Raw genomic sequence first — 15,966 nt, 5'->3', positions numbered from 1 at the left:
TTATATTTGGATATGTTGAGGGATTTTCCTTTTCAAATATTCAAATTAAATATCTTTCGTTTCTTTTTAATTCAGCAACTTAATCTCAGTTCCTTAGACTAGTTATGTTTAATTTCCTTTATTTTTTTCTGCTGTCATTCCCTAATTATGCTTCCTCTCCCTCAACCTTAGACTATGTGTGTTTGAGGTAAAGGGAGGCTGCTGCTGGGAGGGTGAGGCTGGATTCCTGATCTCTGTTGGGTCTTGTTAGAGGAATCCAGCAAACTCCCTGCAGCCTGAGGATACATGGGGATCCAGGTGACTACCAGATAACGGTCTTCAAAGTTAATTGACGCTGGCTGGATTAAAGAAGAAGTGACTGTCCACACCTTCCATCTCATATTAGTTAGATAACTACATTAGGATGCTAATATATGTACAGTATGCCATATTTTAACACATATGAATCTCAAAAGATGAAGCTTTCCCAAACTCCAACAATTTTCCCCTAAGACCACTTTAACTTTGAAATCCTAATGGGTCATATTTAGAACACCTTAAAAAGCCAAGCGGTCAGACTAGCATTATCTGTTTTTGGTTGGCAGATTTTTTTTCCCCCGTATTTGTAAAGATTCAAATTCACTTTGAGATGGTGGTGCACTATTTATTAATTGAATACATGTGTGCTTGATCAGGTTATTCATAAGTTATAATTTCATAGCCTACAGTTGGAATGTCTACTAGCAAACATAACTAAAGGAGTTTTAGACTTAGATCTAGACAGACTTTAATGATCTACAAGGGAAATTACTTTGTCGGTGTAGCTTTGTTGCACATAAAAGTAAACACAAGAAAGATAAAATAAAATGAGATTAGATTAAAGTAAAATAAAAAGTGTAATCAAAAAATTTACAGGATTAGTATTATGAAAAAATATACAAAAATAGTTGGCAAAAACAGTGTCCAATATGTTTTTTTGGTCAGTTGCATAGCAACAGTGGCATGGATCATGTTATCGCATGGTGTTTCTCGTTAATGGTGTCTCCTTGTCATTGTCCACTGAGGGAAGGATGTAAATGCCAACGGAGAGTACTGTAGTCCTATGAACCAGGTCACCAAAGCTCTTCTCAAGACAAACTGGGTTATTTAAGATTATATCAAGGATTTGAATTTATTCATTTTTATCTATAGACTGGGTTGTTAATTTTGCATACTGATTCAATTCTTAAAATTCTTTCAATTCTTTCTGACTCCTAGGCAGTATTCTGTGTGGAATTCAAAACATTGAATTGATAACACTGGAGGCATATACCTCCGATGGATTAAAATTGGAACCGGTTCGAAGTCGGAACCAATGCTTGATTCCCAACCCATTGTTTAAATTAGAAAGGGTGTATTTATTGTTTCAGTTATTATTAATTTTCCTCATTTAGTTTTGTGAGGAAGAAATCACCCACATGCAGTGGCTATTATGCTTTAAATGACTGGGTGATTATATATACTCACATATACCCATCTTTTTTTTTTTAGTTCACACTGTACCTGTAGTTGGCAATTTTGAGGCTATTATAACAAATAATTTTATTATTACGATTTCAAACACGTGAAAACAAAGGGACGATTTTAATTTAATTTAATTTAATTTAATTTAATTTAATTTAATTTAATTTAATTTAATTTAATTTAATTTAATTTAATTTAATTTAATTTAATATGAGCCTCCGGTACGATAGGTGGCGCGATGCACCTAATACTTGTCTTGTCTATCAAAATAAACGAGGAGTGAGATCATGTGACTCATATCAATAAGGAAGTGAGTAACGTCTTTGAATACAAGGCGCCAGAAGCTGCTACAGACTCTAGTGTCAGGTACGCGTATTATTGGACGCAGAGAGCACATATCTCGCTGTCTCTCATTTAACTGTCTGTAAGTTACATGTTGTTTCGTGGCTTGTTTTCGAAAACTTTCACACAGGAGTAATTGCTTATTTATGATCTGCTAATGTTAGCTGAGGCAGTTAGCTAAGCCGGCGGGGTAGTTATCTTTTATTCGTCATGTTATTCTACCAGTGTACAGTTTCATCTCCTCCCTGTCAGACCCAAAGGGATGCCCGCCTCGGAGTCGGTCCGGTTCGGTCGTAAACGTCCCCTGCCATCCTGCCCGAACCCGCTGTTCCTAAAGTGGCTCACCGAGCTCCGGGACGAGGCGAAGGAGAAAGGACTGAAGATCCAGTACACCTACCAGAAGGTAAGGGAGAGGGAGTTTGTTTTCTTTATGCTTGTAGACAAGGGGTGTTAAACACACTAAACTTTGGGGACCACATACACCCCAAGTTGAACTCCGGCGGGCTGGACCAGTAACCTAACAGAATAATAAGCTTTAACTAACGACAACTTCAGACCTTTTACATTAGTTCAGTGCAGAGAATACCAAGCAAAGTAGGAGAATGTTCACACTTACTAAAATATCCTTAAAGAAAATACAATTTGCGCTCACTGCTGTCTGCTGTTTAGTCCTGGGTCTCAGTGTTTTTCGCCCTTTGAAAAATTCATGCTGTGGGCCAGATTAGACCCTCTGGTGGGCCGCTTTTGTGATGCGGGCCGTATGTTTGACACCTGTATTGCAGATGAAAAGACTAAAAAAAGAACACTGGCATGTACTTTTGTTTACATAGTTGACTCAGATTTTTGTTGACTGCTAGTCAATTACAGTTAATGGCGTGCGCAGAGGGATTGGCTCAATGAGGATAACTTGTCTTCACGGAAACTGAGTGCAGAGTGGGAAAAAGCTGACTCAGCTCAAACTGGTTAAACACACACAAAAAAGCACTTTTATTGTGGGTGGGAAGTCTATGGCCCAGATTTTATCCAGTGCGCAGTTGGAGCTGTTGTTTAACATTTAGGCGAAGACTGTTTCTGCATGAAAACCCTACTAGCTACCTCATTGCTTCTTGCAGAAAGACCGTTGGAAAACAGTCCTAATGCTTAAAAATAATTTTACTGTTCGCTTTTAAGTGCAACCAGAAAACACAGAAGAAAAGTGTGCAGTGGCAGTTGTAACAGATGTAAGCAGTAGGGGTGTGTATTGGCAAGAATCTGGCGATACGATATATATCACGATACAGAGGCAATGATACGATATATTGTGATACTATATACATGACGATATATTGCGTTATTTTTTTAAAGAATTTAATTGTAGAACTGTTACATGCTTAACATCAGCAGCAGAACAGAGGGATCTACATTTGTATTTCACTGCAGTTCCTGTACAATCAAACAACGCATTTTCTGCAACATCAACAGTTTTTAGCTTAACTTTAAGAAAAGAAAATTATGTAAACAATATCACATTAAGACCCTGTATATTTTCAGATCCTGCTTAGGGGTTCACAATCAGGAAGTTTTGACTTCAAAGTAGTTATCAAAAGAAAATATGGTCGCTGTACCATTAATCATAACACTTTTTCCTCTTTATACATAGATATATATAAAATATGAAAGTGCTCGTAGATTGATTCTTAGACTAAGCATTAACAAAAAACTGTAAACTGTTATCAATAAAAGAAAGTACAAAGCCCTGCAACATCCACTTTTTCTGTGCAATCTTAATAAAGGAATTTACCCATCTGTCTATATAAATGAAAGAGCTTACAGGACTCAAAAAATGAAATATAGTAAACATTCTTAGATACTGGATTTTATATGTTGTTCCACTCTGTATGTCACTGCTTAATTTTTAATCTCAAGGTTTTTATGGAGGAATACAAGCTGGTCCACAAACACAGATTTCAGGACGCTTCTCTGTGCATTCACAATGTCTCCTGCAGAGGAGAAAACTCTGTTTTCCTTGTTCCAGGAATGCACAGGAAACATTTTGCTACTCTGGATAACTGATGGTACTCCTGTTCATGGTCCCTCCACCAACTGAGAGGATTTCCTGTGAGAGGCAAAGGGGTCTCATTTCTAAACCTCTTGATCTCATCTGTGGCAACATCATTTGCTGATTTGGATGCTGTATTGTCACCAGTAGTGGCATAGGTAGCACCAAGCAAGTCTCAGATCTTTTCCCAGATCTTGTGCTATAGCAGCCTTGATGTCCTTTACCATCTGTGTGTCATCAGGGCATTTTTGCGCACCTGTCACAAGCTTGGCATGAAGAGGAGCGATGATGGTCAGTGTTGGCATGCTCTCCTCTGACATCCTTCATAGGCTTGAGAGCCCTGAGCACTTCCTCTGCATGCGTGATGTCAGACTCGCTTAATATGAAGATCTCTTTTTCACTCTTCCTGACCAGAAAGTAGAGCTGCGCAGATGGCTGGTTGCTGTTCTAAAACGCGTTCTATCATCTCACAAGAGCTGTTCCACGTTGTAATAACGTCTGTGACTTGGTAGCTGGAGCAGGCGCTGTTTTTGCTTTAACTGTTCGCTGGCTGTGGTGCTGCCCCTGAAAAACGCTGTTACACGTCTGACCCTGCCGAGAAGTCATGCCACTGACTGTATTTTCTATGCTTTCTGTGAGGCGAGATTCAGACTGTGTGCGAAGCACTGTATGTGAGTCATGCCTGCAAGTCTCACCTCAACAGTCATGTTGGATGCATTATCTGTAACAACAACGGGATCTTTTGCACCTAAGCCCCATTCAATCACAGCTGCATTCAGAAACTCTGCAATATGTTCCCCCGTATGACCGTCATGCATTGCTCGGGGTTTGTAGTACATGGGATTTAAGGTTCTACTGGTCTGCTATGTGATGTGCTGTAAGAGTTACATACAATTCAGTGGCCCTCGAAGTCCAAGCGTCGCATGTCAAAGCGACTCTTCTGCTGAGCTGAGAGAGTCCAGCACTGTCGCTTTGACTTCAGTGTACAACTTTGGGAGAGCGACGTCCGTGATGTGTTGTCGGGAAGGGATGGTGTAACGGGGCTCCGGTGTTTTCATCATATCACAAAACCCTTCATTTCCCACAACACTCAGAGGGTGCATGTCTTTGCAAATAAAACAAAGTACTGACTGTGTTATTTTGGTTGCGCGAGTTGAGGTTGCTGGTAGTTTCGAAACGTTCATAACTTCAATCGTCCGCTGAGCTGGATCCACTGGTTTCACGCTAGCCTGTAACGTTACATCAGCATGGTGTCTAGCCATATGTACACGAGTATTTGTTGTGTTGCCCGAGTATTTGACTCGGGCGTTGCAGACGTTACAAACTGCATGGCTCTTGTCGCAGTCTTTACTGCCTTCCTTTGTTAGAAAACCAAAGTATGCTCACCCATCAGCTTTGAACACTGCTGGGGCCGGCTGTACCATCGAGTCCTCAGTCATTTCTAAATGTTGTTTAAAAGCATGAGATTTGCCGGTGTCCTCACGAGATTTTGTGCTTCTAGCGGTCAGAGTTTTAAATGGAACACAAAAATGAACGACCGCTGTGAATGTTTGCATGTAAATTGTTAATATGAATATTGATACAGTCGCAATATTGTAGTGTATCAATATTTTCTTACACCCCTAGTAATCAGTCACCTGCTAATCACACACACATGTTTTGGTCCTGAAACTCACTGGTGCCGAATTTTTCACTCACTCGCAGCAGTGCTTGATATGGTCCTTAACCCTGAGCCTTGCACGGCCCTGTTTGGCTCCCCTCCACTTACGACACCTCAACTCCCTGTGTCAAAGCGCCGGGTATTGGTCTTTACAACTCTATTGGCCAGACGCCTTATTTTTTTTAAATGGAAACACGTTCTTCCACCTTCACATAATAGCCGGCTAACTCATATCAAGCTTGAGAAGGTTAGATTTCCACTGGCGGGTTCTGATAAGGCTTCTAACAAAACCTGGCAGCCCTTCTTAGAGTACTTAGACAGAACTACTATTCACCCAGACAGTGACTAGGTGCCCCCCTTTATCTCATTTAACCCCCCCCTCCTTTTTTTTTTAAATTTTTATTTATTTATTCATTTTATTCTGTGATTCCAGTAATGTTTTTTGTGTGTGTCTGTGTGTGTGTGTCTTTCTTTCTTTTCCTTTATCTATTTGTGCAGGAAATCAAAAATCACTCATCTGTTTGCTTGTTTTTTTTTGTAATTTTTCAGGCAATTAGCTCACTGAACAAATATCCTCTGCCGCTACAAAACGCCAAAGAGGCGAAGATCCTACAAAACTTTGGAGACGGCATCTGTAAAATACTGGATCAGAAACTGCAACGATACTATCGAGAAAACGGTAAGAAGCCAATGGATGGGGTGGATGGATAAACGTTTGCATGAAGCGAGTTGACATTGCAGGCCAAGGCTGTCACCATAGTTACAATGCAAAACGGTACACAATAATTTAAATGACATGTCAGAGCTCGGAGGCTGTGGAGACCTGACAAGTTCAGTTCTGAAGTACGGACTCTGCAGGACAAGAGAAAACAGGACGGTCTTTCTGGAATTCAAATGTATTAATGACGTCCATAAAATGCATTCTGGGGCAAGAAGACGTCTTTTGATTTGGACTGTACTTGGTCAGATGCGTACTTTGAATGAGGACAGCACCTAGGCAGTCAGTGACAATGTTACGCAAAAACACAACTACAGACAAGAGCGCAAACTGATGAACAGTCTAGTTGTACATGGGCAGATACATCACACACTGTTTGTTCGCTTTGTGTCTTTACCTCGCTCCAGGTGTTGATGCTCCTATTCACTCACTCCCAAAAGAAGCGCCCCCTCCTGGCAGTGGACCAGACAACAACAACAGCCTGGCTCCCTCCAGAAAGGTGAACAGGATAATGTTTTAGCTGTGATTAGTTTCACCTGGGGATGTGATTTTAAAATGACTCCCCTCTGTCTGTGTTGCATGTGGCACATTCATACTGGATGAGTAAACTCTGACTTTCTCCATGGAAATGATGTCAAGGCTCTGCCACTTCCACTCCACTACATGTCCGTGATAACATTTTACATCACTGCACTTTTTGAAATCAGTCCCATCCTTACAATGTGATGAATACGTTGGTATTAGACTACACTTTTTGCCTACTGTACTACATGGGTTTTACACTACATCAAAAAGTGCTGGCATGCATTTCTTGTCTCACTTCTTCTGATTTTGAGTGAGAATTCTCTGCAAATGAGTGTCCGTCCTGCACAGCCACACACACAATTTTTGAAATTCCCCAGTGAAAAGAAGTGGTGAAATAAGAAACAAAACTTGTTAAAAACACAAAGACCCCAAATCACAGAGAAGCTGATTAGTACAGGACTATTGTCTTTTGAGAATATGGTGGGTAATATACGGTTTAATGTGATCTGTAACTCTGTTGTGTGATCCATCCTCACTTGTAGAAGAATGCTGCAGGTGATCAAAAGACAGAGAAAGATGGAGGAGGGGGAAGGAAGAAGAAGAGGGAGTATATCCCCCAGAAGAGGTCCGGTGGATACGCTGTACTGCTCACTCTTTACAAACAGTCACAGGTACCCATTCCTCCATTTAACTGAATGGAAATACTTGGAAGTATCATGGCCTCAGTATTCAAAGTTATTGTTACATTATCATCCATCTTGTTGTCTTTTCAGATCTCAGGCAGTAAAGGTTATATGTTTAAATTGGAACTACAAGCAGAAGCTCAGCACCTATGTGACAAGTCTTTCACTGTGGTAAATGTTTTCACACGAAGTCCATCTCATTTTACAGCAGTTTTATCATAAAACTGACTGTGTCCTTTGTTGTGTCTGTGTAGCCTGATCTGGGCAGTAAGTACACCGCCTGGGCTTCAGTCAGCACTCTGATCCAGAAGAACCTGGTGCTTAAGACTCACAATCCTGCAAGGTACACAAGTAAACACACACGTTAGTATGTGTTTTCTTTTTCCCATCAGGGTTTTGATTGATTGGTACCTAACTATTTACCAGCAGTAACCATAGTGAATACTTTCAGATAGATGATACAATGACACAATCCGCATATATTAAAGTACCTAACACAAATTGGCATGTATTCAAATGCAAAAAAACTAATCAGCAAGTATCTAACAGAAAGAGTTCCAGAAACACAAATGGAAGTACCAAGTACTGAGCTAATTCACATAGTCGTGTTTTAAACACAACTAACATGGATGCTAAAACCCATATCACGCTCATGTACAACACTTGATGTACTTGTAGGCTGTTAACAAGTCTCCAAGTCAATTTTCCACACGAAACATTTGTGAGCAGGGAACGTTGGGCTGTCTTCTAAGCTATTGACTATAAAGAGCCCGTTGAAAAACCTGCAGCCGTGTCTCTTTCAGGTATTCTCTGACAGAGGACGGCCGGGATTTGGCTGAGCGACTGGCATCAGTAGAGCAAGAAACTACAGACGATCCAGTAGGGGACAGAGAGGAGGTCCGGAGTGAAGGAGAGGAAGGAGAGGAAGAAGAGGAAGAAGAGGAAGAAGGTTGTCCCCGAGTTGTTGACCTTACTGCAAGTGATGAAGATGACGAAGAGAAGGAGGAGGACAGAATACAGTGCGTCCAGCCAAGAAATGATGTGGACGTGGTGTCGAGAAGAAAGCCTAACGGAGAATGTCTCCTACCAGGCACCTATGAAATTATACTCTGTGTCGACTTCATTGAGACCACTGGGTGAGAGACATGTGTCCGTCCTGTTCAGATTAAGGAACCATGCTGCGATTGTGCATCTTAACCATCACGATCGATTTGTCTGCGCAGTGGCAGCCACCACCGGAAGCAGGAGCTGGTCAAAGAGCTGCAGAGAAACGGAGTCAGCTTTGACGTCCGGAAACTAAATGTCGGAGACTTTCTGTGGGTGGCTCGGGAAAAAGTCGCTCCTGTTCCAGGTAACGCACACAGGAACCAGAAAAATGTTCTGCCTACATTTAAAAAAAAAACGATAGAACTAGTGTGATCACGGTGTTAGGACTGTAACTAGTTATAGCTTTTGATAATGGTTGCTTTTTTACCAAGATCACCAGATTATGTACAAATGTACAATCACAGCTTGGGGGATGTGTAGCTAATGTGCTCAATCTACAGTATCTACATAGAATTGGAATGAATTATTATTTTCCAGGTCAACTGCGAGCCCCTGAATGCAAGGAGCTTGTCCTTGATTACATCATTGAGAGGAAGAGGATGGACGACCTGTGCGGAAGCATCATCGATGGGCGCTTCCGGGAACAGAAGGTCAGCATGCAGTACACATACTTTTCTGATTTAGATTTTTCCAATTATGACAGGTGGTATAATACATTAGGCAGCGAGTGAAGGGCTGGTCCTTAAAATTGATGTTAGAAGCAAGGAAAATGGATAAGTGGAAGCAGTTGAGCAACTTTGAGAAGCATGAAATTGTGATGGCTTGATGACTGGGTCATCTCCAGAACTGCTGCTCTTGTAGGATGCTCCTGGTCTAAAGAAGCAAAAGAGATGAACCAGAATTGGGGTCATGGGCATCCAATGTTCAGTGATGTGTGTGAGTAAATGAGGCTCGTCCATGTGGTCCAAGTGGGATGCCCCAATCACATATCGGGAGATTTCTAAAGTGATGGGATTTGATCTTTGATCTTTTGTAGTTATTTGTTACAGGTCTGCCATATGCCAAAACCACGTGCCTGTAGTGTCACAACAGCTTCTTCTGTTTAAACGCCACCAAAGCTGCCAACAATCAGAAAGGAATGCCGAAACAGTAACAACAAACCCTACATGCTGTGTTAAAATAGGTGTCAAGGTGAGAAATATTACAAAGAAGGTAACAGAGTTTATGGTGTTGGAAGCCCAGCTTGTTTTGGTAGAAGAGAAGTTTTTGTGGTTTGTTGGAACGTCTGGAGTCAAGGTACGAGCTATCATCTCCACACTGCATTAACTTTGACGGGCCTATTTATTAAACAGTCTGCACATGTGATGTAGGAGTATTCAAGGAAGGTAAGAAAAGACTATGACTCTCCAGGGAAAGACATTTGGTTCATTTAAGATGGGATCAGCCAATATTAATTATGACAATCGGATCGAGGTGCAAAAGGAAACTTAGTTGCGACAACCCTGGCTCGGATCGCTAAAAGACGTAATGCTGTTTCTGATAGAATGGTGTCAGAGCACTCGGCAGGTCGGTTTGCTTTGTCATGGGGCTGCTGAAAACTCCTACAATGGATGCAACATTGTCAGAACTGGACCACGGAGCAACAGAAGAACGTGGCCTAGTCTAACGAGTCATGTCCTTGACACCGTGTGGATGACCAGGTGCGCTGCTGTCGTTTACCTGGGAACCACATGGCTCCATGATGCAATATGGAAAGAAGACAAGCTGGTGCAGACCTATCCCTCATGTGGATGTTTTGACACGTAACACCTGTAAGCACTGTTGCAGACACACTTTCATAGAAACGTGTTTCCCATGAGGCAGTGGCGTCTTTCAGCAGGATAATGCTTCCTGCCACGATGCAAAAATTTAACAGGAACAGTTTAAGAAGCACTACGACTGTCTCAAGGTGATGACTTGCTCTCCAAAGTCCCCAGACCTCATTCTAAATAGAGGATCTTCTGCTAAAGTCTTGATACCAGATACTACAGCACATCTTGAGGTCCAGTAGAGTCCGTGTCTCAACAGGTCAGGGCTCGTTTGTTGGAAAAAGAGGGGCCCATGCCATATTTTGGCTGGTGGTCACAAAGGTGTATTCATGCCCACTTAAACTAATAATTGGTTTGAAACATTAATAATCATGTTCTCCCACTCTCTGATTATGTTTTCAAGTTTTTTTTTTTTTTGTGTTGAAGGGGAATCCTACCAATGTTACACATCAGTGTCAGTTTATTAGTGTTGGACCACTTCTGTTCATTTAAAAAAAAACAAAAACAAAACAAAACAAAACATACAGTACATGAAGCATTTTGTGTACTTAAAGAGGGGTTGAAATTCTGTAGTAAACATCATCATTTGCATCTGACGACTACAAGTAAGTGTAAAAGTAACGTAATGAAGTTTCCTGGAGTGAGAAATGACTCATACTGGCTTTTCTCTCATTCCTCCATCAGTTTCGGCTGAAGAGGTGTGGTCTTCGAAGGCCCATCTATTTAGTAGAGGAGTGTGGATCGGCTGCTTCTCACCTGAGTTTACCGGAAACGACACTACAGCAGGCCATGGTCAACACACAGGTGCACTTGATATGTTGTCTAAAACTGTCCTGTTGGGAAAAACATAAAATTATTTGTAGTACATGTGTTGTAAACTGTATTTAGCAGCTTTGATTCTCGACTGTTTTTCTTTTACTTACCAGCACTATAAGGTCTCACCACAGGAATATTAGCTCAAATAAAAGTTTCACATGGTGTTTTATGTTCCCTTCATTAGTACTTTGTGTTTGTGTGATAGGTAGTCGATGGCTTCTTTGTGAAGAGAGTCCAGGATGTGAGGGAGTCGGTGGCATACCTCACCGTCATGACTCGATACCTGACTAAACTCTACCAGGTAGTATTTCTTTTTCTTTCTACAAATACCTACGTTTGACTTTTGTAGATTGCACTGGTTTTAAACAGAAACTAGATGATGGATGAATATTGTGTATTGAGTCATGGCTCAATTTTACACATTTATTATTGTGCCCTCATCAGTCTGGCTCGCTCTGTAACAAAACCACCCAAACACTAGTTGGTGCTGTGTCTTTTTTTTGCCAGTCGGGTTAACTTTTATTTCTACTACCTGCTTCGCTTTCCAGTTTCCAACTATTTTTCTGTCAATACCATGAAAAGTCTGATCTCATTGATCATGACCTTGAAATGCCAAACACCACAGGACACCCTCAAAAGACCAGTGTCCATTCTCTGATGAGTCGCAACAGATTTGGAAGCATTCATAATGATTGGTCTTTTAAGGGCGCACATATTCTTGATGTGCTAAACCCATGTAAACCTAAATAAATGGACTTTTTTTATTTGTTTGTTTGTTATTTGCTAGTCAGCTGATGTCCCCAGAGATGGGCCATGCTAGATAAGTTGCACTAACTTTAACGTTATAGTGGAGAATGTTCTGGACAGTAGTTGTCATTGTGTTGGACTGCTATAATAATAATATACATAAACATATTTTTCTCCTCCCATGTTGATAATGCTATGTATTAAAACACATTTACAAAAGATTAAAAAGAGTGATTTATTTGCAATTCATTAGTTATGAAAATTATATGATTTTAATTGATTGACAACCCTATTATTTATTTTTAGAATTTACAACTTTACTGTTGCAAACGCCAATCAAACAGGACTTTACTCGGACTAAATGCAGATGTGTGTAGGACTAAGTGTTAAAAAAACATCACCTCACATGTGGCGTTTTTCTTTTCTTTTGTCTGTTTTAAATGTGTTTCAGAACCGTACGCTGATCTGTCGCTCTAGAGAGCTGGAGGGTGATGGAGGCAGCGATGAAGAAGACAGAGGGACTCCCTTCTGCTCTCTCATTTCTTTTGCAGAGTTCAACCACGGTGCAGTCAAAAACAAGGTGGGGGCGTTAGCAGACATTCCCTTAAAACGTTCCTGTGTTTGAACATTGGGGCTCAGGGTTCCACTTTCTGAGGGCGACTACAGTTAGGTTGTTCTTCGACATGACCACTAGGTGATGCTGCTACCATTACAGTGCATCCTCAGCTGTGGCGTTTATTACAAGTCACCTTGGGCTGAGGCATACCCATCACAGAATGCTCAGACCTGGGTGCATGTCTTGGTCATAGTCTCTACATGATCCCTCTTTCTTCCAGCCAAAGCCAGTGACTGTTGTTTTTGAAACCATTGGAGAACACTTGGGTTGCCTTTTTACAGGCCTCCAAAATACAAGCTGAAACAAAGGCAAATTCTTGACGACATTCTATCCAAGTCTCTTCTTCAGTTTTAAATAACTGATGGAGGGGACAACACATAACAAAAGATCCTCAGTTTCTATCCTTCCTGAATTGAGGATGGTTATTGTGAGACATGCCCTTGGAGGTTGCACTCAAGTTGAGGTTTATCTAGCGTGTACTAAGTCTTTCTAGCAGGCTGTGTATGTAATTATTGCAGGCATGCACGTCGCCAGACACTTTTTACCAGGGTACTTGCCCCAGTAAACACGCGCTGTGTCATTCTGTTAAATTCCAGATGAATTTCACGAATGAGTCTATTTTTTTTATCACGGACAGTTTATGATCACAGAATAATATCCAAACCCCTACGCTATGACTGACGCGTCTAGGAGTATTTGACAGCTCCTGTCAACTGTTTGCTCCACGCCTAGCAATGCCCCTGGGACTGACTGGGGTTGCAGGGACTGAAACTGCAGGTTAATCTTCACCTGGCTGCTTCTTCTTGCTGGTGCCCTCATTCCACCACCAGGTGCCAGTGTTGAGTCGTGGTAGCTTTTTGCCTGGTAGATTTCATTGCCTCGTTGGACATGTCCAGAGGGCAGATTTTTGAGATCCATTTGTTTCCCTTTGCTCTGGTTGGATCCATACATCTTTAATCTATTTCAGGAATCTAAATAGAGCTGCGGGTGGCACAGTGGCGTGGTGGTTAGCACTGTTAGCACTCACTGATCACAGCAAGAAGGTTCCTTTCTGGGTGGAGTTTGCATGTTCTTCCTGTGTCTATGTGGGTTCTCTCCAGGTACTCTGGTTTCCTCCCACCATCCAAAGACATGCTCATTAGATTGATTGGTGACTCTAAATTGACCCTAGGTGTGAGTGGGAATGGTTGTTAGCCCTGCGATAGACCTGTCCAGGGTGTACCCCGCCTATCGCCCGATGCCAGCTGGGATAGGCTCCAGCAACCCCCATAACCCTAGTGAGGATAAGCAGTGGTAGAAGATTAGATGAGATAAATGGTTGAGTTTTCTCTTTTTTCCTCCCCTTCTAGTGTCAGACAGTGAGAGAAGTGTTTGCCAGACAGTTGATGCAGATTAGCGGGTTGTCTGGAGACAAGGCAGCGGCGATACTGGAGCAGTACAGCACCCCACACAGGTAACTTCCATCCTAACGTACAGACTATTCACTCATTCATCAAGTGTACTTTTTGCTCAGACATTTAGCATTTATTTTGGCTGGTTCTAATCTGGAGAGAGAAGTATGACATGCAACTGGGAATCAAACCACTGAAGTTACTGTTACTGACTCATTTTCTGTCATTTTTAGCTGCGGTAGGAGCAGGATAGCTGTAAAATAGACACCAGATATACTGTATTTGTTAAGAATACCCTGCTCTGATTGGTTGGAGGTCTATCCCATTACAGGCAGAAGTAGTTTCTTCTGAATGTTGATTGGATCATGCCCCCGTAATAAAATCCAAATGAAATCTCACCAGTCTCCTATTCTGTTAAAGAAATGTGTCTTCAGCTAAAAATGTTTATTTGTAATTATTTGCAGCCGTGATCATGTAATGTCCAACCTCTGTGACAAGTGCAAGTGTATTGAAAACGAATTGGCTAATGCACAAAGCCTTGCTCTCTGTAGCAGTAGTTGGACCTCGCTGGCTATAGCCAGCTATGGTTTACCGTACATTAGAAGAGTGTAGTATTCCAGGTTACAGATTCCCGATGCACATTATATATGAGTGTAAACCTGGTGTTGAGAAATGAAAGGTGTACAAGAGGTAAGATGAGAGGCATTAAAAACATGTACTTTAGCCTTGAGCTAATGTTAGAGCTGCTGATGGACTGACTGACCCTTCCTGTCTCTTCTCAGTCTTCTGACAGCCTACAAACGATGTGCAAGTGATGCAGAGAAAGAGAAACTCCTCTCCTCCATCCGATACGGCAAGCTCAAAAGGTTCAGTATTAGTTCTGTCGTCTTCCAGTGGTTCATTTAGTCCAAAGGGTGTTGATTGTTTTCATGTTTAAGGATTACGTGCACCTACAGATTCAGCGGCACCCCATGAAACCTTCTCTTCTTGATTTTTGCAGAAACTTGGGCCCAGCTCTGAGCAGAACGGTTTATCAGCTATACTGTTCACAAGGAGCTCTGTCATAAACGCTCACAGACAAACACCGTTCATCCGAGACGTTTTCTTTGCCTCACATGTAAATAAGGAAGATGTAAATGTAAAGATGCTCCTTAACTGAAAAATAATTTCACTAATGTATCCCAATAAAGTTTATTTTGAATAGCTTTCTGTTGTTTGAATTCAGCTTTTACATCGGTCTTCTTCACTAACCATTCAGAAAGAGTAAGGCAATGGTAAATAAACTGTTTTAATGTAATTATGTACATCTTGTTATTTACACATGTACTAATAGTTACTGTGTCAGTAAACCATTTCTACACATCAGTTCAAAACTGCTGCAGCCCTAGTGGAGGTTAGAGTTTGAAGTCCAGTAAATGAAACCGTTATTGTCTGTCCGTCTTCTCTGAGCCAATCACAACTGTGCTTTAAATTTATTGTCAGTCTGTCACTCTGTCCGCTGCTGGTCTGCAATATTCTGCTACATGTTCAATACTCCTTCCCATCCTCAACTGCACTGTTTTGTACATAACACAGTAACACAAATGTATATGTTTACATCTAACTTGAATGAGGCCTTATTTGTAATATATCTTTCCTATTTTTTCTATTCTTCATACTTATACTATATATATACTACTATACTATAAGACAAACGCGCAGGAGAGTTGCGGCTGTCAGTCCATCATGTCCTCTCCCACATCCTCCAGTCTCTGATTCTGGACTCGACGTTGGTATCAAACGCAGTCTGAGGCTGATCTGGGGATCTGGGAAAATAATACAGTTCTCAGTGGGCAAACCATCAAGTCTAGTCGTACAACTCGATCAGTGCAATAGTGGTTGCTCTACGATGGTTTAATTTCAGTTTGACCCATTGTCTTTAGTTACTGGGTGAGATGGAAAAAACTGTTGAAGGAACTTTACCCTGGCAGGTTTAACTTTTATTTTCTTCTAGTAGTGTGTAGCTGTGGTCTGTGTGTTATTCAGAATGATTTCTCTACAGTATGAAAGAACTTTGAAAGCATCATGATGATCCAAAGAAATCTGGCAATGAG

General features: G+C 41.3%; 1 protein-coding gene across 2 annotated transcripts; it reads left to right on the top strand.

Moving 5' to 3' along the window:
• The first annotated feature begins 1,752 nt into the window (after nt 1–1,752).
• On the top strand, nt 1,753–15,078 carry mus81 (MUS81 structure-specific endonuclease subunit). 2 transcript variants are annotated; one of them, XM_047577254.1, is made up of 16 exons: nt 1,753–1,848; nt 2,077–2,227; nt 6,072–6,201; nt 6,648–6,739; nt 7,308–7,436; nt 7,539–7,619; nt 7,703–7,791; nt 8,252–8,584; nt 8,672–8,799; nt 9,033–9,145; nt 10,988–11,107; nt 11,325–11,420; nt 12,318–12,446; nt 13,832–13,935; nt 14,656–14,739; nt 14,874–15,078. In XM_047577254.1, exons 2-16 carry the CDS (start codon nt 2,087–2,089, stop codon nt 14,938–14,940), a joined length of 1,836 nt encoding a protein of 611 aa, XP_047433210.1. In that variant the 5' UTR covers nt 1,753–1,848; nt 2,077–2,086; the 3' UTR covers nt 14,941–15,078. The 2 variants fall into 2 exon arrangements, with proteins under 2 accessions (XP_047433210.1, XP_047433218.1); XM_047577262.1 differs by having other exon boundaries at nt 1,811–1,906.
• Nucleotides 15,079–15,966: the final 888 nt, after the last annotated feature.

Source organism: Mugil cephalus, chromosome 1 (genome assembly GCF_022458985.1).
Source record: "Mugil cephalus isolate CIBA_MC_2020 chromosome 1, CIBA_Mcephalus_1.1, whole genome shotgun sequence".
Classification (NCBI taxonomy): domain Eukaryota; kingdom Metazoa; phylum Chordata; class Actinopteri; order Mugiliformes; family Mugilidae; genus Mugil; species Mugil cephalus.
This window is presented reverse-complemented; position numbering and strand designations above follow the sequence as displayed.